At 36.6% G+C, this 27,136-nt stretch overlaps 2 protein-coding genes and 1 pseudogene across 3 annotated transcripts in view; 2 read left to right on the top strand and 1 right to left on the bottom strand.

Annotated features, from left to right (window-relative positions):
• LOC147860568 (uncharacterized) overlaps positions 1–11,190 on the bottom strand; it is an 11,858-nt pseudogene extending 668 nt beyond the window's left edge. The window contains exons 1-7 of the transcript XR_015530199.1: positions 11,001–11,190; positions 10,776–10,882; positions 10,502–10,542; positions 9,919–10,107; positions 815–956; positions 144–232; positions 1–51 (exon numbers count right to left, since the gene is read on the bottom strand). The exon at positions 1–51 is cut by the window's left edge and continues 668 nt beyond it. The product of XR_015530199.1 is annotated as an uncharacterized LOC147860568 (transcript). The remainder of the gene's footprint in view (positions 52–143; positions 233–814; positions 957–9,918; positions 10,108–10,501; positions 10,543–10,775; positions 10,883–11,000) is intronic.
• Positions 11,191–15,222: 4,032 nt separating this feature from the next.
• On the top strand, positions 15,223–18,623 carry LOC147860567 (pentatricopeptide repeat-containing protein At1g06140, mitochondrial-like). Its single transcript, XM_087324580.1, has 3 exons — positions 15,223–15,449; positions 15,549–15,598; positions 15,711–18,623. Exons 1-3 carry the CDS (start codon positions 15,347–15,349, stop codon positions 18,156–18,158), a joined length of 2,601 nt encoding a protein of 866 aa, XP_087180706.1. The 5' UTR covers positions 15,223–15,346; the 3' UTR covers positions 18,159–18,623.
• Positions 18,624–21,084: 2,461 nt separating this feature from the next.
• LOC147860566 (BTB/POZ and TAZ domain-containing protein 3-like) lies at positions 21,085–24,858 on the top strand. The gene is made up of 6 exons (XM_087324578.1): positions 21,085–21,231; positions 22,326–22,783; positions 22,891–23,027; positions 23,211–23,517; positions 23,728–24,044; positions 24,422–24,858. The coding sequence occupies exons 2-6, from the start codon at positions 22,421–22,423 to the stop codon at positions 24,567–24,569; spliced, it is 1,272 nt and encodes a 423-aa protein (XP_087180704.1). The 5' UTR covers positions 21,085–21,231; positions 22,326–22,420; the 3' UTR covers positions 24,570–24,858.
• Positions 24,859–27,136: the final 2,278 nt, after the last annotated feature.

Genomic DNA, 27,136 nt, shown 5'->3' with positions numbered 1-27,136 from the left:
AGTCTCTACAAGCATCCCAATTACCATACCAAGGACACCTCCTGCAGCATCCTGCAGAGTTAACATACTATTAGTAATTGTACCCATATCTCCCCTCTTTTACAAACAAAACCATTCAAAGGATCATAAGAATTGATACATACCAGAACTGGGCTTCCACCCAATTGAGAAGACTGGAAGAACGCGTGTCCAACGAAGTATCCAGTAAACATTATAACTATAACATGTAACCCTGCGGTATAAATCCACATTTTAAAATGAAGAATAATAATGATCAGACTCGTGTATAAACATGATGAGAAAACATCCAATCCCAAGAAACATGCAACATTTTAGTAAACGAATATTTTTTATTCTAAACAAAATCTAAAAAGTTTGACGGAACACAATCAAAGTTTCTAATTATGTCATGAACACAATCATTTCCAACAATATTTTCCTTGGAATTTAAGAATGAGTAGTCCATCCAAATGGCCAGTAATTTTCACGGTAACAAGAAGACTTTTCAAATGGTGCACATTTGACATATCTACATAAATGCCATTCTTAGACCCTCTCCAGTAAAATCAGTTATAACTTTATTCTCTCCGTCATAAATATGCAGTTTTCAACACCACACTCACATACCAAACCAAAGCAGTTCAAACTACCTCGTCGTTTTTAACCATTAATTTTCAAATTGTGTGTACTCAACATAATTAAACAGAAATAAGATCCTTTCAATTTCATCTCCTTGAGCCTCTCACCAATATCAATAATAGCTTTATTCTTTCCATTATAAAGTGCAGTTTTCAACATAAAAAATTCAATGTACCAAAACCAAGCCGTTCTTTGTATGATGAGAAGTATTCAGGCTCCCGTTGTTGATTCCATGAAACATCTTTGACGAGTTCATTATAGCTTTTAGCATTTGCTATTTCTTGGAGTTTCACAAGACGTTCTTTCAGCTCATCACTCTGAAAATATATGAAATGCTAATATTCAATTTACACAAAGATCATTTCAAGAAAATGAACTTCTGCACAGAAAGACTAATCTAATATAATATCTCAGCAGTTTGAACACAAAGATCGCCTGAAGAAAAAGAAAGATTCATCTATTCATCTATTACAAAAACATGAAAGAGAATGAGCCTTCTTCACAAAGAAAAAATTTCAGGTCTATAATAATGCTATGAGAGGTGACAAGTCTCGTGGGTGTGCTGCAGGAAACGAGCTCAAATCTGCATACTAGAGCAAAGTAACATATGGTTGAAGCTGGATCATAGCTGGATAGGCAAATAGTGAGGGAAGGGCCATTAAAATAATGGCCCAACTTAGAGTAGTTGCAACACTCAAGAAAGGAATTGCTCATGAGGATAATGATACTGCATCTTAATATGTTTGCTATAGGCATGAATGAAAAGATTTTGTGCAATGAAGAGCCAAATTTGGTTGTCACAAGAAAAACTGCAGCAGACCAGTCAACTGAGGAGATTGCAACTCAACAGGAAGTCAACACAGTTAAGTTGTTTCCCATTAAGTGAAACAAAGTACTGAGCATGATGATGGTGCAACCATGGAAGAAACCGAAACTAAATACTAAATACATACTGCTTTCGCCGTTGACTGGAAGGATTGAAGCCTGTACCAATGTTGTACCGATGCAAGGAACTTGAGGAGGCCTAGTATAAAAATAGCTACGCATATGAAGATTAATCAAATGCAAGGGCTGATGCCACATCCAAATGATAACTTTATCATCCCAAAGTAACATGAGGTTTGAGTATATTGAGAGCTGCAGTAGGTAATAGGTTGAAGGCTAGATTCCGAACATACAGAGCTTCCACTAGATTGAACTTGAGGGGTATACATGTATCCCGCAAATTTGGGATTTGGCATCAGTTCTGGAATTGTATTTATAACATATATGAGATATCTTATGATGTAAAGACATCTCAGCTTACCTCAATGGCTCAACGTCTTAATAGAACATCTCCAGAAATATCTGGTAATTGTTGAGTTTTGTGATTTGATAATGAAACTTCTTCAATAACATTTTCTATCAGGTCAATCATTGGATGTAAATTCCTTTGTTTGTAATATTTTCACCCACAACTAGACATTTGTCACTTTTTGAGGAAGGCAATGATAAAATATTGTCAACGGAACCATGAAAACCTCAATAAAACAACCAATTTAGCTATGTTTTCAAAATCAGGGAAAACTTATCTTTAATTTCACATCCAAGAAGCTATACTGCTCCTGAACTCATAAAATAAGAGCCAAAACCCTAAAATTACATACAAAAATTTATTCCCGTTTCTGGAATAAAGGTCACATGTAGAGCTTTCAAGTACTCTCCAATGAAAATATCAGAAAGGTGAGCAAATCAGCTTGGGAAATGTGCTGATTTGAGCACACTAAAATGTCTCACCATTACCTCTAAAGACAGATTTTAAGTTCTACTCAAAAGATGTTTGTTTGAATATGGTAAGTTAAGTTTTATGCAACCAAGTAAGACAAGTTTCGCCCATGCTATAAAGTGTCAATTCCTCAAAAAAAAACCATAGTTAACTCAGCTATCCACTCATTTATAACATTTAAATGTCCTTATGTACTTCCTAACCTAACGAAACCTTATAAAGCACAATTTTACAATCAGATTCACAAAACTCTAAATACATCGGGAACTAATGCTAACTGAACCAACCACATGCCAATCACCGGACCGATCAAACTTGGCTCCTCCATTCTGGGGACCATTGCCCCTCATTCTAAATTGACCATGCAACATTGACTTATCTGATTTCCAACAACTCATGAAATCAAGTAAAAGAACTAAAAATAAATTTGTTATTAGGCAATGTCATCAAAAAGAGAAAAAATGACAAGGAAGAAGACTTCATATTGGGCCTAATATAGAGTATTGGACTGGTTGGTCACCATAAATGGGGACATTAGTGAGAATAGGCTCTTAACCAGCTATCCACAACGTGGGTAATTAACTGTTATAGGTCTCTTCTAACTTCATAATCGAAAAAAATATGCTTGCAACTAATATGGATTTCACATTTTGATTTTTCATCAATAATGTTACCTGCTGAGATTGCAGCATCGAGTTGTCCTTGCCAATTGCTTATGAAGGTGTCCGTTGGTTCTCCTTCACATATCTCCATGTTCATTAGGGTTCAGTAGGAGAAGATTTTGATTGTACTATCGGAGGGTTGGTGTAATTGTTGAAGATGATCCCACATTGCGTGCGGATCCAAGACTTTGAACATGATCAACTTGTCGATCACTTAGATGCATGATTATCTCCATTCTTACATCTAGATCTCTACTTTTCCAATAGCTCAATTCCGGTTCTGTTGATGGAATGACTTCAGAACCATTTACGATTGCTATAAGATTTGTTCTTTCGAGAATTAACTCCATTCTCGTCTCTACATTCTATAATTGTGATCGGTGAGTTTCTCCACCACATACTTTCTTGCCATTTGATTTGATGATACAACATTGATTGGATTTCCAACAAAGTCCGATTGGTTTTTTGTATCGGTGGTCAACGACATCTTGTATAGATTGTCCGGATCAATCTAACGTGATGTATGTCACTCTGATACCATGTGAAAAATTAAAGAGAGAGAGAGAGAGAGAGAGAGAGAGATGACAAAACATGAGTTGGAGTACATAGACTTTCTTCATTCATTTGATGAAGTTTTTCCATTGGTGACTTTGATTGTTGTCCATCATCTTCATCTTTACTTGGTTGATTTGGATGGTAGTGGCGAACACTTGATTTAAATGGGATTTGATGATGATAATGTGTTACTTTACTTTGAATTGTTGCATCCTCATCAAGCTTTCACACTCATTCTCTAGTAATAGTCCCTTTGTACTCTTTTCTATGCGAGATATTCAAAGGCATTAGTACGTTTGTATTAATATTTTGATGACAATGTTCTACCTTGGTTGGGATATTTGATAAGAGACCCTCCCCATCGAACATAACCGATCGGCTAAATAAAGATTTCCTTGTCTTGAGATCAAATAATTTGTAGGCTTTGACTTTGGCCGATTCTCTATAACCAACGAAAATTCCTTTTCTAGCATGTGGATCTAACTTTCTCCTTTTCTCTTGTGGAATATGACCGTATGTCGTGGCACCAAATACACAAAGGTGAGAAAGATTTGGTTTGTGGCCAAACCACATTGCATATAGAGTATTCAAACCAAGAGGTTTATGAGGTGATTGATTTTGAAGGTAGCAAGCGGTTGCAATCGCCTCTTGCCAAAATTGATTGTGAAGCCCCGAAACTTGTAGCATACTAAGACTAGCGTCCAAGAGTGTTCGATTCTTACGTTCGGTGACTCCATTTTGTTGTGGATTATAAGGAACGGTATGTTCATGCCTAATGCCATGCTCTTGACAAAACTTTATCCATACATGTGAGAAATATTCACCACCATTGTCCGTTCTTATTGTGTTTATTTTACTTTGACATTGATTTTCCACATAAACTTTATAAGTTGAGAAACCATTAAAATCCTCGGATTTTGCTTTCAAGAAATATATAATTGTGAATCTTGTATGATCGTCAATAAATGAAATAAAGTACTTGTTACCAATAACGTGGTTAGCATTGGACCACATAAATATGAGTGAACTAATTGTAGCCTTCTTTCGGTTTGACTCGCACTATGTTGGAATTGTTGACGACTTTGTTTTCCGAAAGTAAGCGCCTAAAAGGTGTTGTTGGCATTCCTTCACTTACCTAGTGTATTTGAATGGTTTTCATCGACTTTGGATTCAAATGTCCAAGACGATAATGCCAAAAGTAGGGTGGTATTGGTGGTGATGTTGCCTAATGTTGTGTGTGCTTCAATTTGTGTTTCCTCTATCATTTGAAGAGGATAAAGACGGCCAAGTTTTGGGCATGATGTTGTTAACATTTATTTCACCATAAACTACCAAATGGTCAAACAGACACAAGTCACATGGCAATGGCGGCATCCATGAGGCATCATTACAAAGGCAATTCTTACAAAGGCAATTACCACACGCCGAAGACATTCCAAAAATTTCATCCAAGGAGGAGCAAGTGCAATCACCATGTCTACAATTTTTTGTAGATATTGCAACAAACCGGGCCATCTTGAACGCGAGTGTCAAAAGAAACAATACGACCAAAAGGGAAAAGGTAGAAGATTCTTTCCACAAGCAAGCAATGCCTCATTACAATCCAATACTAAAGAATATGAAGATGGAGACAACAATTTTATACAAGCATTCATGTGTGAGATGGAAGTAGTACAAACAAAAGGTGAAAGTGGATTTAACAAAATAGAAGCGTATATGGCGGTAGCAAAATCAGAGAATGCCTCAAATCTTTGGTTGCTTGACACTGGTGCAACACACCATCTCCCTCACAACAAGAACTTGCTCCACAATTATAAAACACTTCCATGAGCCCTAGAAGTTCAATTTGGAGACAATGGCACAAAAGCCACAATTGGAAAAGGAGTTCACCTTTCCATTAATCAAACAAGGTCAATGAGAATTCCAAATGTTCACTATGTTCCAAGTATCACAAAAAAATTATTATCAGTTAGTGAAGCAACAACATATGGAACTATTATCGAATTCGACTCAAATTGTGCTATTATTAAACATAAACTACCAAATGGTGAAATGTTAACATCATGCCCAAAACTTGGCCGCCTTTATCCTCTTCAAATGATGGAGGAAACACAAATTGAAGCACACACAACATTAGGCAACACACAACATTAGGCAACATCATCACCAATACCACCCTACTTTTGGCATTATCGTCTTGGACATTTGAATCCAAAGTCGATGAAAAACCACTCAAATACACAAGTTAAATGAAGGAATGCCAACAACACCTTTTAGGCACTTACCATTATATGAAGATTGTATTTTCGGAAAACAAAGTCGTCAACAATTCCAACATAGTGCGAGTCAAACCGAAAGAAGGCTACAATTAGTTCACTCAGATTTATGTGGACCAATGCCAACCACGTCATTGGTAACAAGTACTTTATTTCATTTATTGACGATCATACAAGATTCACAATTATATATTTCTTGAAAGCAAAATCCGAGGCTTTTAATGGTTTCTCAACTTATAAAGCTTATGTGGAAAATCAATGTCGAAGTAAAATAAACACAATAAGAACGGACAATGGTGGTGAATATTTCTCACATGTATGGATAAAGTTTTGTCAAGAGCATGGCATACATGTATGGATAAAGTTTTGTCAAGAGCATGGCATACATGTATGGATAAAGTTTTGTCAAGTTAAGTGAAGGAATGCCAACAACACCTTTTAGGCACTTACCATTATGTGAAGGTTGTATTTTCGGAAAACAAAGTCGTCAACAATTCCAACAATGTGTGAGTCAAACCGAAAGAAGGCTACAATTAGTTCACTCATATTTATGTGGTCCAATGCCAACCACGTCATTGGTAACAAGTACTTTATTTCATTTATTGACAATCATACAAGATTCACAATTATATATTTCTTGAAAGCAAAATCCGAGGATTTTAATGGTTTCTCAACTTATAAAGTTTATGTGGAAAATCAATGTCAAAGTAAAATAAACACAATAAGAACGAACAATGGTGGTGAATATTTCTCACATGTATGGATAAAGTTTTGTCAAGAGCATGGCATTAGGCATGAACATACCGTTCCTTATAATCCACAACAAAATGGAGTCACCGAACGTAAGAATCGAACACTCTTGGACGCTAGTCTTAGTATGCTACAAGTTTCGGGGCTTCACAATCAATTTTGGCAAGAGGCGATTGCAACCGCTTGCTACCTTCAAAATCAATCACCTCATAAACCTCTTGGTTTGAATACTCTATATGCAATGTGGTTTGGCCACAAACCAAATCTTTCACACCTTCGTGTATTTGGTGCCACGGCATACAGTCACATTCCACAAGAGAAAAGGAGAAAGTTAGATCCACATGCTAGAAAAGGAATTTTCGTTGGTTATAGAGAATCGGCCAAAGTCAAAGCCTACAAATTATTTAATCTCAGGACAAGGAAATCTTTATTTAGCCAATCAGTTATGTTCGATGAGGAGAGTCTCTTATCAAATATCCCAACCAAGGTAGAACATTGTCATCAAAATATTAATACAAACGTACTAATGCCTTTGAATATCTCGCATAGAAAAGAGTAGAAAGGCTATTACTAGAGAACGAGTGCGAAAGCTTGACGAGGATGCAACAATTCAAAGTAAAGTAACACATTATCATCATCAAATCCCATTTAAATCAAGTGTTCGCCACTACCATCCAAATCAACCAAGTAAAGATGAAGATGATGGACAACAATCAAAGTCACCAATGGAAAAACTTCATCAAATGAATGAAGAAAGTCTATGTACTCCAACTCATGTTTTGTCGTCTTCATCCTCTCTTGATATCTCCCCTAAAGTTGGTGATAATTTCAACGACCCCGGAGGAACTAATAAGGATGTCTCACATAAAAATTTCTCCAAAAACTCATTTCTTCGTGTTTCACTAAACTCAAATCTTAAGGATGAAGAGCATTTTCAACAATTAAAATCAAGAAAACCAAAATCAAAAGAACAATTAAGAATATTAATGAACTTATGGAGATTTCTAAACCAATTGAAATGCTATTGGTTGATGTCGACAATAATGATATGGATGATCACGATCAAGTTTTTGACTTAACACCAGAAAAGGTTCTTCATTGTCCCAATGCTATGCAATGGGAGGCCGCAATGCAACCCAAAATGGATGCTTTAAGTCGGAATAAGACTTGGGCCTTAGTTCCACACCCCAAAGATCGAAGTGTTATTTCATGCAAATGGGTCCTTACCAGAAAACAGACGCCCATGGCGTTGTGGTTCGATTTAAGGCACGTGTTGTTGTAGAGGATTTTCACAAATCCCCGGCATAGATTTTAAAGATACAATTGCACCTACCTTAAAAATGGTGCCTCTACGGCTAATGTTCTCTATTTCCGTGAGCCTTAACCATGAACTCCATCATCTCGACATTGAGACCGCTTTTCTACATGGAGATCTCAAGGAGGAGATTTATATGGAGCAAGCAAGTTACTTTTTAGATCCTCAATTTCCGAACTATGTTTGTAAACTCCACAAATCATTATATGGTCTAAAACAATCTTCGCAGATGTGGCATTTCAAATTACATACTTATCTTATCTCCATCAGCTTCAATCGTCTTCAAGCCGAACCAAATATCTATATTCGCAAGGAAGGCGCCATCTATGTAATTATTGGTGTTTATGTGGATGATTTACCGATTGCTTCTAATTCTATAGCTTCAATAAGGAAGACAATAAATCAATTAAAGGAGAAGTTCCCAATGAAAGATCTTGGACCTCTCAAATATTGTCTTGGAATCAAGGTCACCCGAAATCGCATAGAAGGACACCAAATCTTAGGTTGTATAAGGTATCTTGTGAGTTGCACTCATACCGATCTTTCTTATTGTACAAGATTTCTTTCTAGATTTATGCAAAATCCTGGACTTGCACATTGGCAAGCTCTTAAATGCGTTCTACGATATCTCCAATATACCAAGGATATGGGTCTCACATATCTAAGCTTCCAATCCAAGAATTCATTACAACCTAGTGGATGGATCGATACTTCTCTAGTTGGTTGGACGGATTCGGATTGGGGGGGGAGGGTATCTTGATACCTTCGGCTCAACATCAGGCATGGTTTTTATATTTGGCGGTGACCCCTAATTAGGTGGTGGTTGTAGCACCTGAAGTGTTGGGCTGTAAAGGCCCAATTGTAATCAAATCACAGAAATTTAAGCAATATTGAAATACAAAACTAATCTAATCATACACATTTTGGAATACTTATTTAATCTTATGCATTTTGAAAGAGAGATCAAATATAGCATTTCCATCATTTGGACTCAAAATACAATCTGACCTTATGCACAAAGAGAGAAATTGACGAAGCATACAGACTTATAATGCACGTTTGCATAGCAAGACAAGAAAGACATTAAACATAGGAACAAATTGAAAGGTGACACACGCACACAAGCTAATCTAATCAAAACCAAAACATTGGCTAACGATGTAATCTATGCACAGAGAAGTGATCAAAATCAAACCTTGCGCATATAAAGGCCAACCAAATACCATTTTTACATTGGTAAGAAGGAGACCATTGCGTAACACAATGTGTGTGTGCGTGTGAGTGAGTGAGTGATAAAATCTGGCCATTGACAGAGTGATACAAAACACAATGTGTGTGTGCGTGTGAGTGAGTGAGTGATAAAATCTGGCCATTGACAGAGTGATACAAAACATAGAGAGAGACTGTGTGTGTGTAAGAGAGAAAGAAAGAAAGATATATTAACGTCTTATAAGGCCAAATTTGGCCCATGAGATAATTGGTGTACAACAAAATGGGGTATTTATCCAATCATCAGAACTAAAAAAATAAAATAAAAATAGAACTTAAGCTAAAAGAGTTCTAGTATTGTACAAAACGTGGTATGGTGTAACATATTCGATAAAGGAAATGCACACACACAGAGTGTGAGAGTGAACAAAATCTAAACCTTTCACACGTTAGCCAAGCAACAGATAGAGAAAGAGAGATAGTGAATATTTTTCACAGTTTGAAAAAGAAACTGACGGACAAAGAGCGATCAAATCTAAGCTTTCCTAAACATTCAGAAATCAAATAATAGACAGGCAGATAGAGACAGTGATCAGATCTCAGCTCTCCACAGTTTGTACTAGGTCGAACAAGAAACATGCACACACACACAGATATAGGGACTAAAATTAACCCCTTCACAGTTCAAAACGCTATGATCCTACCAAGAAACTGACACTTCACACAGATGCAGTGAAAAAATCTAACCTTTTCACAAGTTCCTGGACTGACGAAGACGATACTTGTTACTGAAAGGAGATGGTGAAAGCTCAGACGACCAGAAGAAGGGAGGCATGAATCCACGCATCTCTGAGTAGCTTGTAAGGCACAGCATTGTTCCAATCGAAGTCACCATAATCAACAGTGCCAGGGAGATGGAGAAGGGTCTGATGGGATCTAAGGAATTCTCAGATGATGGGGGTGGATAGGAGGAGCAATCCATGAGCATGAGATCAGGATCAGGATGGACATGGACATGGACATGGCCATGATCCACCATAAGATTTTCGTCTTCGTCCTCGTCGTCTGCACAACACACAGAATGTCACAGCTGCAATTAATAGAATGAAGTGAACATCATTTCACTAAACACTTCTCTTTAACATTCTTCAACAAAAATATGTGCAAGCTTTGAACCACATCAGTTGACAAGATTAAGAAACACCAACCACGTAAAAAAATAACATTTTGCACTTGTCTCCGTCATATGTATATAATTATACACATATATTACCATTTCTCAGTTCACAATGGAAAGCGAAGATTATGTTGATAAAGGTGAATGAATCACAGGTCTAATACCACAAAGCTATTCAAGTACACAATCCCTACCTGCACATATGAAAGTTATACAAACATAAGTTCTGCAATGGTTTCGTCTGATTCTCAGAAAAGCCACTTTTTAAATACAAGTTTGCATTGGAGTATTTCCCCTTTACTGCACTCTTATGAAACTTTTAAGTCAATCAACAGATCTCCAATAAATCTATGGCCATCCAAACCTATATATTCTTCAGCAAGGAATCCAAAATATACATGTCATGTGAAAAACCATTAGCACAAACAGCTTCTAAGTTTATGATTTCCCATATCTGCTGATTTAGGGCCTGGTAGCACCTTCTGACATTCAAATAGACTGAACGTATTAAAATATGAGAGCTTCGATTATGCCCTGAAAACAATTGGATATAATATTAGACCTCAGCTGCTAATGTGCACTTCTCAATTCCCAAATCATTTATAGAGTACCAACTAAATTTCTTATTCTAACATCACGTGTCAACTTAAACAACAATCATGAGAGCTACGAAACATGAAGAGATCATAAGTCATGCCAAAAACCACAATCACAAGAAGCGAAACAAAGACAACATTGTAGAACAGGATGATAAGATCAAGACCGAATCCACTCTTTGGGCTGAAGATCCTCTGAACGATGAGATGTATAACAATAAGAACATCCAAGACACATGCTTGCATTGCATTGAACCTGACATACCCTGGAAAGCTGGGGTTTTTGACAAGAGCAAGGTAGATTGTGAAGAAAACCACAAAATTTGCATATGGGATGCTCGAGTAGAGATGGAGGAGGGGGACAATTGGTCTGACGATGACCTCTATTGAAGGAAACTGTGTCCGTATTGCATCCCATCGAGGAATGGAAGGAAATATCCAACGGCTGATAACACTCTATCTATGGCAGGTGTACGGCTGATAACATTCAAACCTCTGTTCCCTGAAAATGCCTTTACAACTGAAAACTTTCACCACTTCCTTCTCATTCTTCTGATTGAGGTTCTAGTCATTTATGCTCTCCTTCCTCCGTCCTTTAAAGCGTAAAACATTTCTTGCTGATACGAGACCATGGAAGAGAGGAAGAAGACTGACCCTGAGATGGTAGTTTATGATCGATACTTGCAGATATAATCGAGTGATGTCTGAACAAAGCTGCAAGGGAGGAGGAAGAGAAACAAACAACTTCTGTGAGAGGTAACCACAGGGGATCTCTTTGTTTCTGCAGGTGGTCGGAGGAGGAAGGAGAGAGACAGGCCGCCATAGCCAGGAGCTCTGATCCCTTTCTTTCTTTCTATTTTCTTCTTGCTCTTGCAATCCCTTTCCTCAAGCTTCAGCAGAGAAATTTTGGGAAGTACATAAAACTACTTATGTATAGTGAGCACGGTTCGGCGATGAAACCGAACCGAACCGTTTATATAAAACAATAACCAAACTAAACCGTTTACGGAAAAGTTGAAATGAAACTGAACCATTTAATAAAACTTTTAAATCAAATTAATTAAATATCTAAATAAACAAAAGGGAAAAGTACAAGGATACCCTTGGAAGTTCGTCTATTTATCAGAATGCCCCGAGAAGTTCCAAATTTACCAAACTACCCCTACGTCCAAAAAATTACACGTTCTTTATAAAGTAATTATACACTCAAATCTACAAGCCCTATTTACCAAAGATAGAAGAAATGGACTCGAACTAGCCCTATTTACCAAATATTTGAGTGTATAATTACCTTTATAAAGTGTAATTTTTTGGAAATAGGGGTAGTTTGGTAATTTTGGAACTTCTAGGGGCATTTTGGTAAATAGACGAACTTCCAAGGGTATCCTGGTACTTTTTCCTAAACAAAAATACATTAAATTAAAGGGAAAAGTACTAGGATACCCCTAGAAGTTCGTCTATTTACTATAATGCCCCTGGAAGTTCCAAAATTACCAAACTACCCCTATGTCCAAAAAAATACACTTTATAAAGTAAAATTATACACTTAAATCTACAAGCTCTATTTACCATAATACCCTTAAACCTAAACTTATTTACTATAATGCCACTATATACCTATTTGACCAATTTATACCACTTTTATTTTTCAAAATACATCATAAATCAAACTAAATTATCAAAATTAAATTATATATAAAAAAATTCAATTGAAAGGTCACCTTAAAATCCAATTCTATGAAATTACACCGAGTTGTACTGGCTTAATCCCATAAAAGTTAAATTTGTGATTGAAGTGACCAAAATTTAATCTTAAAACCAAAACATTTGATCACACACCAAATTTTACCATTGGGATGCCATTTTGAAGCCAAAATTCCATGAATTTGCGGATTCACAAACAATTTCAATAACATGCAATTATTACATTTCGATAATTAATTTTGGTTTGCGAGTGTAAAATCGTGTAATTTGGTTTAAGATGGCATTTTAATAGCAAGTGTTAGGTGAGATTTCGTTTAAAATGACATTTTGGTAGTAAAGTTTTTCATGAGATTTGGTTTAACATTTTGGCCGCAAATTCATGGATTTTGGCTTCAAAATGGCATCGCAATGGTAAAATTTGGTGTGCGATCAAATGTTTTGGTTTTAAGATTAAATTTTGGTCACTTCAATGACAAAATTGGTTTTATGGGATTAAGCCAGTATAATTCGGTGTAAATTCATAGAATTGGATTTTAAGGTGACCTTTCGATTGAAATTTTTTGATAATTTAGTTTGATTTATGATGTATTTTGAAAAATAAAAGTGGTATAAATTGATCAAAATAGATATATAGTGGCATTATGGTAAATAAATTTAGGTTTAAGGGTATTCTGGTAAATAGGGCTTGTAGATTTGAGTGTATAATTACTTTATAAAGTGTATTTTTTTGGACATAGGGGTAATTTGATAAATTTGGAACTTCCAAGGGCATTCTGGTAAATAGACGAACTTCCAGGGGTATCCTGGTACTTTTCCCTAAATTAAATAAGCATTCGAGTTCAATTTATTAAATCAATAAAAAACCATTAAATTAATAAACTATTAAGGTAAAAAATGGTTAACCAAAAAACTATAAACCTTTAAATTAAACCTATAAACCCGAGTTTTAGAACCGAAACCAAACTGTTTGTCGAAAATCCAAACCATTAAACAAATTTAGAACCAATAAACCGTTAAACCATGGGTTAACGGTTTGGTTCGGTTTGAGCCAAAACCATGCCCATTGCTAGTTATGTATATATGTTTATCAAAACTCCTCTATGCTAATTAATGTCTTCAATCCCCTTCCTTCTAAATTTGGCACAATTTTTTTGGGAAGTATAGTTATGTTTTTTATACTCCTCTTTACTAATGTTTCATCAATCTCTAAGACCTAAACCCTAAACCTAATGTTTCGTCCATCTCTAAGCCCTAAACCCTAAACCTAATGTTTCATCAATCTCTAAGCCTTAAACCCTAAACCTAATGTTTCATCGAACTCCTACTTAAAGCCCACAATGTCAGTGCCCCACCATGGTAAATCACTTAAGGGTGCATGTGCTAACTTTGTACGTTAAACTCCATGATGATCTCCCCTTGACGACAATACTATTTATCGCTTTGTTTCAGTCTGAAACTAAACTATTTGCACCCTACTTTGGCTTTTGACAAAAAAACAATGATTACGAGGCAAATGGACACCAATGATGATTGTGGCATGATGAATTACTCTTTTTTTATAAATTGAAGAGGTTTAACAAACAATACAACTGTGAGCTACGAAAAATCCAAGCTTATGTGGCACCACAATAAAACTTTCCAGGTGCACCTGATGCTTACGCATGTATCCACAAGCAACAAAAATCCCGAATGATACAACATTTAGGAAAAACTCTCTATGCTCATCGAGATTCCACAAAAGAAGGTATATATATACAAGCAACATACACCTTTCGTGGGATGGCACGATGAAAACTCAGTGTACCTTTTGAGGTTTAATAAGAAATCACACATTAGTAATGTACCTAATGGGATTGTAACTCAACTCTCCACTCATTGAAACGAAACATGTGTCATAAGTTAGGCAAAATGTGAATTCGATGACAACAAATACTATGTAAATTTGTTGCTTGCACAATGAACAAGCACAAGACAAACGAGGGGGTACCAATGCCAAACATAACGTGATGGAATAGTCATGACACGTGTGACAAGATGTTGGACTACATAGTCCTCAGAATGGGAGCATGTCAAGATGCAATGTGAGTGTTGTGAAGATACATGCCATGATAATGGTAACAGGATGAGGCTGACAATGGGTTGGTCATTTGCCAGAGATATGGGAAGGCATGCAAGAACGTTATGCGTTGAGAGATGGATCATCATCCACTTCTGATTGGATCGGATCACACGTGAGTTCTCCTCAACCTCGCTCCTTCCATCGTTCTTCTAGAATATGAATTCGAAGAAGAGTCATATCATACATGAAGCCCTCGAACACGCTCTTCTTCCAACATAACTAGGAAGGCAAAACGCAAAAAGCAAAAAACAAAAAGCAAAAAAGGACAAGAAATACAAGCAAATTTGTGGGAAAAAGCTAAAAGAAAAACGAAAGACAGAAGGCAAAAAGCAAAAATAGGGGCAAGAAATACGAGCAAAACGCAAAAGCAAGAAAGCAAAAGAACAAAAAGCAAAACGCAGAAGGCAAGAAAAGCAGAAAACAGAGGCACTCTGTAGTTTTGTTCACGTTTGTCATTATCTTCTCAACCTAAGCAAATGGATATGGAGGTCTTCTTCACAGGAAGTTCATCATCATGGTGATGGCGAGGATCATCCTCGAACCTTTGATCGAAGGAGACGCCCTGATCAGGAAACTGCAATGCTGCTGCTCCCTCACTCTCGATGCGCAGAGATGGGAGCTTCATCTCATCGTCATGGCGATCAAATTCCGCTTCGAAGCGTCTTCAAAAGAACGAGCTCAGGTATTTCATTTACAACTATCTGTCAATTTCTGTCTCCGTATCTTCGTTCTTTTCCTCTGCCTACTCTATTTCAAATCCTCTTTCTTTCTTTCTCTGTAGAAAGATTCAGTAGTACGGAACATGTCATGGTCACTGATTCTACTGGAAAAGTAAGCGCTTCTTCAGCTGTAATCCATGCTCATTCTTGCTTTGAAGTTGCAAATTTTTTTTAGGTTGAATACCAGGATAGGGCTTCTCTCTCATTATGAGTGTATGTATCAGGAGAAGGTTGCAAGAGACGTGGAAATGATGCAAGAAAGAGTTGCTGAAAAATCTCTCTGCATTAAAAATGATATGGAAACTTCACAATCATCAGTTACTGATAGGCCTCAAAACTTGGAACGTGTTCCGACGCTCGTTTCAAATGAGAACAAGCCATCTTGTCATGATGATCATGATGATGATATCGATGAGCCCACCACGGAAAATTTATCAGGGATAGGCTCCAAAATGTTTGTCTTAGATACTAAATCCTATCACAAGCTACCTGGAGATTTGAAAAATTTTGGGGCTTCTGGAAAGTTCAAATCAGAAGACTACCACGAACAATGTGAGACCAAAACTATAGAAGAAGCTATGGCATCTTTGAAAAGGATGCCAGATGAACCACTTCCCACGTATATTTTCATTCCTATACTGAAAGATTGCAGGAGATGTAGGGCATTGTCTCATGCACGGAGATTGCATATACATATGTGTTACCATGGTTTTGAAACACATGGAGTTCTAAGGAACATTCTTATGACCATCTATGTTGACAGTGGCTGTTTACCAGAGGCTCAACAGCTTGTAGACAGACTGGGTTATTTAGATGAGCATTCTTGGAACTCCCTCGTACAAGGATACAATGAATGCGGCAATAGTGAACATGCATTCAAACTCTACGAGATGATGCAGGAGCAGTTTGTACATACCCGGAGGTATATCCTCATGGCTTTATTGAAGACTTTTAGTTCATTAGAATGCCTTGAGAAAGGGCAAGAGTTGCATGCTAAGATTGTCAAGGAAGGATTTGAAAAGGACCTCTTTTTTTGCAATACACTAGTTGATATGTATTTGAAAACTGACTGTGTTATAGAGGCACAGGATATTGTCGATGAGCAGCCATTGAAAGACATAGTTCTATGGGGAACATTAATCAATGGTTACACAGAACTTGGGCTTTATGAAGAAGCACTTAAGTGTTGGGATCAAATCCTATTAGAGGATATGGGTCCAGATGCTGTCGTGTCCATTTGCATCCTCAAAGTATGTTCTGCTTTAGGAGATTTAGAAAAGGGTTGGGATGTACATAGAGTTATTGTTGAGAAGCTGCTGGAAAAGGAGCTTATGATAGGGAATGCTTTGGTATATATGTATGCTAAATGTGGTTCTCTTGAAGATTCTCAAGAGGTATTCGACAACCTTCCATTCCGTGATGTAGTATCATGGACATCATTAATCACAGGATATGCTGAGCATGAATGTGCTGAAGAGGCATTGCAGCTATTCGAAAGAATGAAGGATGATGGGATAACTCCGAATTATGTTACATTTCTTTGTATTTTGAAAGTTTGTGGTAGCATGCAAGCTGTAGATAGGGGCCATACAGTACATGCAGAGATTGTCAAAGAGGAGTATGAAAACCACCCCTTGATTAGCACTGCTTTAGTGGACATGTATGGTAAGTGTAGCTTGTTTCATGAAGCACGCTTCATACATGATAGCCTAAATGTTAAAACTGTGATCTCATGGACCTCCCTCATAGCTGGCTATGCAGAACATGGGCTCGTTAAGGAAACATTTCACTGTTTTAAGAAAATGCAATCACAAGGTATAGTTCCTAACAAGATTACATTTCTTTGTACCTTGAAAGCATGCGTTAATGAGAAGTGCATCAACCGAGGGAGGCAACTACATGCAGATATTATAAAAATAGGTTTTGAAAGGGATTTACTAATCAGCACTACGATGGTGGATATGTATGGTAAATGTGGATCTTGTGTAGAAGCTCAGTTCATGTTCGATAAACTGGAAAGTCCAAATATAATCTCATGGACAGCACTCATTGCAGGGTATTCTGAACAGGGTCTTTTTGAGGAAGCACTTCATGCTTCTGAGACAATGCAGATGGAGAATGTGTGCTTGGAAGATGTTGTGTATTCCTATATATTGACAGCTTGTGGCAATTTGGGAGATCTACACAAGGGATACAGGATACATGCTGAAGTCTCATGCAAAGGTTTTGAGAAAAGGAAGCAGGTTTGCACTGCTTTGGTTTCTATGTATGCAAAGAATGGATTTGTCCATGATGCAAAAAAAATGTTTGACAGTTTGCAGAATCAAGATGTGGCTTCATGGAACGTGCTGATTTCCTCATTTTCTGACTTTGGGCTCTGTGCAGAAACAGTTTCTTGTTTGAAAGAAATGCAAATGCAGGAAGTATCACCTGATATTTCTTCATGGATGTACGGTATCAAGGCATGTCATTTTAGTGGATTCAGTGACATTGGTCGCAGCATACATTTGGAGATTGTCAAACGAGGACTTGAAATGGATCCCTTGATGGGCCGTGCATTATTGGATATGTATGCTATGCATGATTTGTTTGCAGATGCGTGGAAAGTATTTGACAATCTTCCTTCTCGGGACTTGATCTCATGGAGTGCGGTTATTTCGTCTGTTTGTTAATGAAACCTAGTGTTGAATGCCGTGAGAAATCAATCATATTCTTGACAGATTGGAATCCATGCTTCGTAGAGAAGAACGTTGAGTGAGGGTTCGACTCAATGATCTTTGTTCATGTGCCCTTCAAGTTCTAAAGTGAACCAGCTTGAAACACTGGTGTTAAAAGAGTTTCTTGACAAAAGAGTCGAAGGTGCAATATTGCGAAGCTGATCATGCATTTGAGAGAAGAGGGATTATGTAAAAATGATTTATTTTTGTACAACGATCTCTCTCTCTTCTATCAGCTTTTATGGCGTGACACTCACAGTCAAACTATAAGGCTGATTGGCCAACTCCTATATCCTCAACTATACCTTGTGCAAATTAGCTCTTTAGAGCTAGAGTGTACTTGATGAGCTGAAGTCCTGCAATTCAAACTTCACAAAATCTGGAGATTATATAGAAGAGTTCCGGTTTTTTCTTTGAGAAGTAAGGCTTGGTCAGAATATACATTTGACCATATGTAAACAGCATTAATTGGAAGGGTCATTTTTTCCATATTTGAATTCTTAATATCTAACTCCAGTTTTTGCTTCTATACGAGTTCATACAATGGAGTCTTGTTGTGACTTCCTTGCCTTGATGGAGAAAGAAGTCTCCTACATCCATAAGGAAAACTTTGATCACGACTTGAAAACAAGCATTTCTGCACAAAATCTCTAGCAATTACGAAATAATTGGATGGTAGGCAAGGAAGCATGTAACACCATTAATTTTGTCTTGCACTTGCTGAAAATCCAAACAATACCATGATTCTACAAAATCAATCAATACACTTTGTTGGTGATGTGTTATCATTAACCTCTTGATGCAAATCATCAAACTGTCTCTTTGCATTTCTTTGCTTGTGTCAAATGTTAATTTTTTGTAATATGTTGCCATTTGGTTCAATATGTTTTATCCATATCGAGGATAGGCTTTTTGTATACTTTGAAAGACATATTTTCTCATTGAACAAGTTGTCAACACTAGATGAGGACCAAATAACTAGTGGACAACATCTCGAGAGAAACACACAAATTTAGGGTAATTTCCCCACATAATTATCAAGTTAAATTTTGAGATTTTAAGGCTCAATTATCCTAATAAAAGCAAAAGGCTTTGGTACATATTAATGAATAATTTATTTGTTGCCCCACAGTAAATTGCATCATTTGTAAATAAATCTGAGTTTAGTGCAACTTTCATTTGCACCATTTGAAAAATATCATTCAATTGAAATTCAAGATCCCAACGCTTAAGAAGTGTTAATAAACATCCAAAATCTATCAAAACTTCAATGACTTCAAGTTTTGATGAGTGGAAATAGGTATTCTCACTCATCATGTTTTGGAAAAGGATTCATAGCTCTATAGGCTTCTTAAGTGACATCAAGCTTAGATCATGTTGTTGTGTAAATCAAAGACAACTCACCTATCCTTCATAGAAATATGTTGTTTCAATTTGCATTGGTGGCCCATAGGGTATCATACACATCATTTGTTAGTTAATGGCATATGTTTTCAATGTAGCCATTTTTCCGTAGATTTTCCAATATGTTGGTGTTGCTAGCCATTATTTGCCATATTCCATTCGTCTATTGCTTTTTTACCCCATTGATAATGCACATGAATAAATAGTAAGATATAAGGTTACAAACCTTAAAAGTGTAATGATGCATTTTGATGGGATTTAAAAATGGTCATTCCAAAATTTGGAGGGGTTGTAACGAGGACTATATATGGCGAACTAGAGTGTTGGTCAGAAATCATTGCTTTTAAGTATTTATAATATTTGTCATTGTTTTGGTACTTTATTTGTCAATGCGTTGCGTTACAATTCTCTCTCTTGCTTTTTTAATGCCCATCTCCCATCACTAGCAAAACTCTATCTTTTGTCACACTGTTTATATGAGAATCTAATTGAGATGCGTATCAATTCCTTGTTATCCATGCCTCTCTCATATCCTCGTGAGATATCTAAATCCAAGTTGCATCAATCATAATCATTATACGTTGTTTGCTAGGTTCCCTTTATTGCATCGCAAGTGGTAGAAAGTGGATCACATCCATAGAGCATGTACATGACTATCATAATACCATTTTGTTTAACAAATGTGCACTATAATGTTGCAACTATGCAAGGAGGTGAGATAAAAAATTGCATGTGATTGAAGGGCATGAGATCAAAGTTGAGGTCTAATATTATGTGTGTTTGATCTTCTATGATCAAGGGTGATAACAATCTCATTAATGATGACAATGAATAGGATGTTGACAAAGAGGGGCGTAACACTCAAGAGAATGTAAATCAATCAAAGCAAATATGAACAACTTGATTTTACCCTCTCTCTTTTTATTATCATAAATGTAATTCTAAAACAATAATGTAAGAGAGCCATTGCATTCATAGAAAACATGGTGAGCAAACTATGCATCCCTTTTGTATGCTTCAACAGGTGACTGACTGGTAGCACAAATGCAAAAGTAATGATGAAGCATGAATAGATCAACATACACACATAAATTTCGTGTGAAACTCGACACAAGGGTGTGCCAGAAGTTCAATAACCATCAAAACTCGAGACACGGTGTGCCTAAAGGATAAATAATCAACAATAGATGGATGTCGTCATGAGGAAGCAAAGAGACATGTAATGAGTGTGTAGGAAGGCAAAGAAGATTTTCTCCTCCCAGGAATCGACACATACATACATACATACATACATACATACATACATACATCCAAACACACATATACATACACATACACACATACAAACACACATACACATAAATACACACACACACACACACACACACACACATACTAATGACCAACGTTTGAAAGCTTCTCTTTTATTTTCTTCTTTTTGGAAGAACTTCAAAGTGAAGAAAAAAACACAAATACATACATAGATAGGGCATATTTATGTATTTCCATAATACTATGAAGTATTAGTAAAGGCTCTCTCTCTCCTCTCCCTCTCTCGTCTTTGTGTATTAGATGCATCTTTGATTGTGCAGAAACAGAGCTCCTCAGATCTGTCCTTTTCAAGGTAACCTCTCTTACTCTTTCATTTACTGATAGGTAATTGATGCATACACGCCGAGTGTTGCTCTTCCTTCTTTTCCTTTGTTTTATTTTGATACCTCTGAACAAAGAGGAAGATGATGATGTACCATGTCTCAGCATGTGCTTAGCAAAAGAAGATGTAAGAACCATGGTGATCGTATGTATGTATGTATGTATGTATGTATATGTATGTATATGTGTGTATGAATGAGGTGACAATATACAACCATAAAATTTCTAGTGGGAAATGGCTAGTGCACTAGTGAACTAGTGGGGTTAAATGGTGAATTTGTATCCATGGGAACTAGGGTCAACCAATGAATGAGTTGACTCGAATCAAGGAATGCATGAGTACCATGTGGGTGAGGCTCCATGCATAAGGATGTCTATGTATTGAATGATATGAGTGGGAAATCATCAGCCCATCTCTCATACGGTAAGCTACTAAGAATTAAGAGGAGCTTCAAGTGGGATAAGGTGTCCCTATAGTTCAACCTCGAATACGTGTCATGTATTGTCATATATCTAGCAAATGGTTTGATTGCGTAAATGTATGCCGACCTAGCATGTATCACGTCCATTTGTTCTATATCAGTCTTGTAGTATGTGCTCGGGGCTGAGCCACAAAGGTTGACTCCATTATTTAGTGCATCGAGAACGAGTTCCTTCACAAGGAGCATGTATAGGAAAGGTTTTCCTCATTCTTCAATCTAGATGGTAATACTATAGTCTCAAAGTGAGGTCAGGAACATAGTCTGTAAACTACAACCAGTTAATCTTGGCGCAAATATGCATTGTGTTATGTCATTTTACCAAATGAAGTATACTGTTTCTAGTTTGTAATGTTCGTTTATGCATTGGGATTTCCTCTACTGCTTTTTTGTAACCGGTATAAGTTAAAACTTGTTGTTTGCTTATCCTCAGATGAGATTTAATGAGTAGAATTATATTACTTGACATCATGATTTTTATCGCAAAAGCTGAATCTAGCCTTTGCTCACATTTTCACATGCATGTATCAAATCTATATACAATTGTCTCAAGTATAAATTGAATATTATCTATCTTCATGTGCAGATGTACTCTTTTCTATTTTATGCGAGTAATCACATCAAAAGAGTACAGGCTCCTAGATTTTGATCAAACAGCACTGGATTCTGTTTATTTATTTCATGGATTCTAGTCCAAATGCAAAAACATCTTTGCCCTCACTACAATGGTCATATCCATCATTGAAGAAGGTAGGGCCACCTGATGAAAGTGTTGATATTATAAAACAGAAAGCTTGTGACGAACCATCTTTCATTTCTTTGCAAAATCGCATACCACCACCTCCACCTCTGCCTCAAATTTCCAGGAAACGCTCATCATTCACCTCAAAAAGTTCTCAAAGATATCCATGCCATCGTGGCAGCATTTTGGTTCCCAAAGAGGTTGTTGATAAGTGGGATCAACTCTTTTTCGATGGAAAGGGTACTGATGTCACTATCCTTACAGATGATGGGGGTTGTTTTCAAGCGCATTCCATTGTTTTGGTAGGTTATACCATATTTTCTTTCTCTCTGTAAATTTTGATTGGCTATGCTTTTTCTTAAGTGCTCAGAGTACCTCACTTCATTATGTCACCTTGTAAATGTTTCAGATGTCAGCTTCTTCTGTATTCAAATTTGCTATTGAAAAGCGAGTTAATAGAAAAGGAAAAATAGTTCGTAGATTGGTAATACCTGGTGTACCTGTAGCGGCAGCAAGATTATTTGTGAGGCTAATGTATTCATCAAGGTATGTACATTTTCATGGGAATTAACTAGTTGGTTCCAAACATTTTAATTTATTTAATTTCTCAAGTTTAAGAGTGAATTTCCTATCTATGGTAGTAAGCTTTTTTTCAGGACCTAATCTTTTGTACCACTCAAATCAATAGCCTGCTTGTTTGAAGTTTTTTCCTTCATAAAATTGCTACAGATATCATGTTCCTGACATGGAGAAGTATGCTCTGCATTTGCTAGTATTATCACATGCATATGTGGTTACCTTCATTAAGAATCTATGTACTCAAGAGCTTGAGAAGGGCTTGCTTACAGTAGAAAATGTGATTGACGTATTTCAATTAGCAAGGTTATGTGACGCACCACGTTTAAAGGTGATATGTTTTCGTCTTATTATCAATGACTTTAAGACTGTGGCGAAGACTGATGGTTGGAGAGTCATGCGAGAGTCGAATCCTTCTCTTGAACAAGAGCTAGTAGAAGCTGTGGTGGATGCAGATTCAGTAAGTTGATAATGGTTTTCCACTTTTGGTTCCCCTGGTACTAATCTTCAGAAAGAAAGAAACTAGTCCTAACAAAGAACAAATCCATGTATGTTAAACATGTGGACAGAGAGGAACTGTCTTTTCTAATTTTATTTTTCCAAAAAATAAACAAATTCAATATATGTAATCATGAGTAATTGATACTGATCTCGCACTATGTTATCTCAGAAACGACAAGAAAAGGCCCGTAAAATGGAAGAAGAGAAGGTATATGGGCAGTTGCGAGATGCTATGGAAGCACTGGTTCATATTTGCAGAGATGGGTGCCGGACAATAGGTCCACATGATAAGGCTTTTGATGAAAGGCAACTTGGACCATGCAAATTCCCAGCATGCAGAGGGCTCGAGTCTCTTGTTAGACATTTTGCCAGCTGTCGAATCAAGGTTCCTGGTGGATGTGTGCCTTGTAAACGCATGTGGCAACTCCTCGAGCTTCATTCACGAATGTGTCAAGAGGCTACTAGCTGCAAAGTTCCTCTCTGCCGGTATAAAATTTTTCATATCCTTCTCAATTTATCATCAGAAGTTTCGTATTCGCAACTTGCTGCTTTGTTTTTCTAATAAAGGATTGATACAAGAATTGCACATGGATACCAATTTCAAGAGAAGTTTGGGAAAGATAAATGTCATGTTGGATTTGCCAATCTTAAATAGCCAAGGATTTGATTGCATAAGAAAAAGTTCACATTTCGAGTATTTGGGATTTGATTTGAATTGTAACGCCGATATATTAGGAAACCAAGGCTCATATTAGTTGCATGTTATTAAAACGACTCATAAAAGATGAATTTTTAGTGTTGCGACTCAAATTCTTTATGCATGATAATTGTATTGTCAAGGTTTGCTTTTATCTTTGCTCCAGGCATTTCAAGCATAAACTTGGACATCAAAGCAAGAAAGATGAGAATAAATGGAAACTTTTGGTCGCCAAAGTACAGTCAGCCAAGCATGGAACAAATTCCTTTTCCTTGGCCACCGTATCTGCAAGGTTAGAAGAGGATCATGAATAATAATAAAATGCAAGCCCATATGGTAGAAAGGTTGTCTATATATTTTAGAAATTTTTATTTCGTCAAATAATTAATAATCCATCTTTAGGGTAATTATATATAACTGAAAAAAGTGGTGTAAGCTACTCAATTTGTGAGGTGTTTTGTTACCTGTAATCTGAAATCTGTGGCAACCTGGAAACTAAGGCTTAAAAACATGAATATGGAAGCTTGATCCATTTTCTGTATATACAGGTGTCCATTTTTTGTAATTTTACACTAATGATGAACTAGCTCAAATTTTGGGTCACACCTTTTGTATGGCATAGCTATAATTTCCTCGGAAAACGCCATGCATTGTAAAGAACAAGTGAGGAAATAGGGAAAGGTCAACTTCCAAGGACACATGTAATATCTAAACCGAAAGTCAATAAAGGATATGTAAATGGACAAGTGAAAGGAATCATATCTCCTTCATTCTGCTTAGGTATATGTTTTTTACCTTGCCTAGAGAAGCTTCGCGAGTTTCACAAATTGTATGTATGGTCTTGAGGGGAGAGGTTCTTGGTTGACAATAACAGGAAGTGTGGGATAGTTTTAGTTTGAGCGCGGGGTGTTGAACCCTTGGTGTGGAGGAGGAGATATGGAGCAACACCAAAGGCAATGTGTATAAGGTATTGGTTATACAAATTGACTAAGCACATGTATTTGGAGAACAGAAAAATCATATACCCCGATCACAAGTGAAAGACAATGGCATATCCTTGGCTTCTGGTGTACTAGTGAGCATGTATGATTGATGTAGATATATTTTATATCGCATTATCTTGTAGTCGTACTTGAAAACAACGGCATACAAATAATGGCACCAGATGAATATAAGAACCTTAATAGAAGATTTGTAAGTGGATTCAAATAAAATCATTATACGTTGTACGAGGATGACTTAGAAAAATCAACAAGCATTGCAAAAAGGTTAACAAGAGAATATCAGATGGAAATTGTAAATTCTGGAAATGCTACAATAGTGATTCCTCATAAAAATGAATGTGATGAATGTATCATGTGTGTCAAAATGGACAGTCCTAAAGTACATTGCAAGGAAATTGCCCATGGGGGCAATGTTAGGAAGTAGTGTGGGTGTGTGTGCATGTCTTTATCAAATTCACGTTGTTTTGTGGTCACGTACTAGTAATCTAGATGTGGGACTAACCTTCCATTTCCATTTATACAAATATATTTCTAAGAATAAAAAGAGCGTGGAGAGTTTGCTCACAACATTTTTGTCTTGGTGCTAGACAATCCTGGAATATCTAAAATACACTTGTTTTGTGGATTATTAGGTTACAATTTGACCTAACGAAGTATGCTTGCAAAAAAAAGGGCATCAAGGGTTAGAAGATTGTCAAATTTAGTGGCAAAATAAAGCAAGTGGTTGGTTTAAAGCCCACAATATCCTTGTGAAGCATAATGCATTGTTGATGATGAGAAAGAAGCTATTCATCATCAATAATACATGCCTTACGAAATGTACAACATTTTTATTTGCTAAGAAAGAAGTACACTTGAATCATTGGAAAAGCTTCAATGGACTTTTGTAGAATCGATATCAGGTGTGGTCATGCTTGTTACTTTATGAAGGTCTAGTCTTGATATCGTATTAAAACTAAGAAAAGGAAATGAGGTTGGAGTAATAATTCGCAATGTAAGAAAATGTCAATAAAAGCCACTACTATTACACGCAAATAGTTGGTGTACATGATCAAAACTAAAATGTGAAGAAGTGGAAAAGTATTGTTCGGGAATTTGAAATGCCACCATACAGTAGCCCCTTTAAGTAACATACAACTTCTACCAATGTCAAACCCATCAACAATATAATAAAACAAAACAACAAAAAGTCACACATTTGTGTACGCCCAAGTTGTTAAGTCAGAAACATTTGCAAGTTTGCACTTCATTAGAGTTGACTTTGCCACAATATCGTGCGTTCGCATATTTTTTTTCCAACCTTTGTAATTTGGGCAGTATACATCCAATGGAATTATCCATGATCAACTATCCTCCGATGAATGTGGAGTAAGATTGAGACAACATATGTCATTCAAAAGCTTGTGTTGGAATTCAATCCCATAAGATAGAGCTCACATTCCTCCATGTTTCCCAAAATTGCCTTAACATGAACGGAATATATACACGCATACATACATATATCCCCCCAAAAAAACAAAAATGGACATTCTAATACACAACTTCTTGTAAGACAAATACACCAACTACAACCTTGAGGCATATATATATTTTTTCTACTTAAACATAAGATTATCCTTAAGAAAACACATGAGCCAAATGTGGCTACCCCTACCTTGTTTACGTGCAATGGAGACACTATTGTAACATTCTTTGTAGTTCTCGTAAGTCATGTTCGTGGCCTCTCGAGGAAAGAAAACGTTGTTTTCATCCTTCACCATGACACAAGAAGTTTTAGCAAAAATCCATGGGAAGAAAGTGTTCAATTGATTTCAAGTTCCATGTAAAAGGGTAAATGTAGGCAACACAAAGCATTCTTCAACAGATGTGTTGAGGGA

The sequence above is a fragment of the Azolla caroliniana genome, unplaced genomic scaffold (assembly GCF_043228905.1).
Source record: "Azolla caroliniana isolate FFs.n. ecotype wild unplaced genomic scaffold, voAzoCaro1.0.p SCAF_9, whole genome shotgun sequence".
NCBI lineage: Eukaryota > Viridiplantae > Streptophyta > Polypodiopsida > Salviniales > Salviniaceae > Azolla > Azolla caroliniana.
The sequence above is the reverse complement of the archived record's forward strand: the minus strand, read 5'-3'. Positions and strand labels throughout refer to the sequence as shown.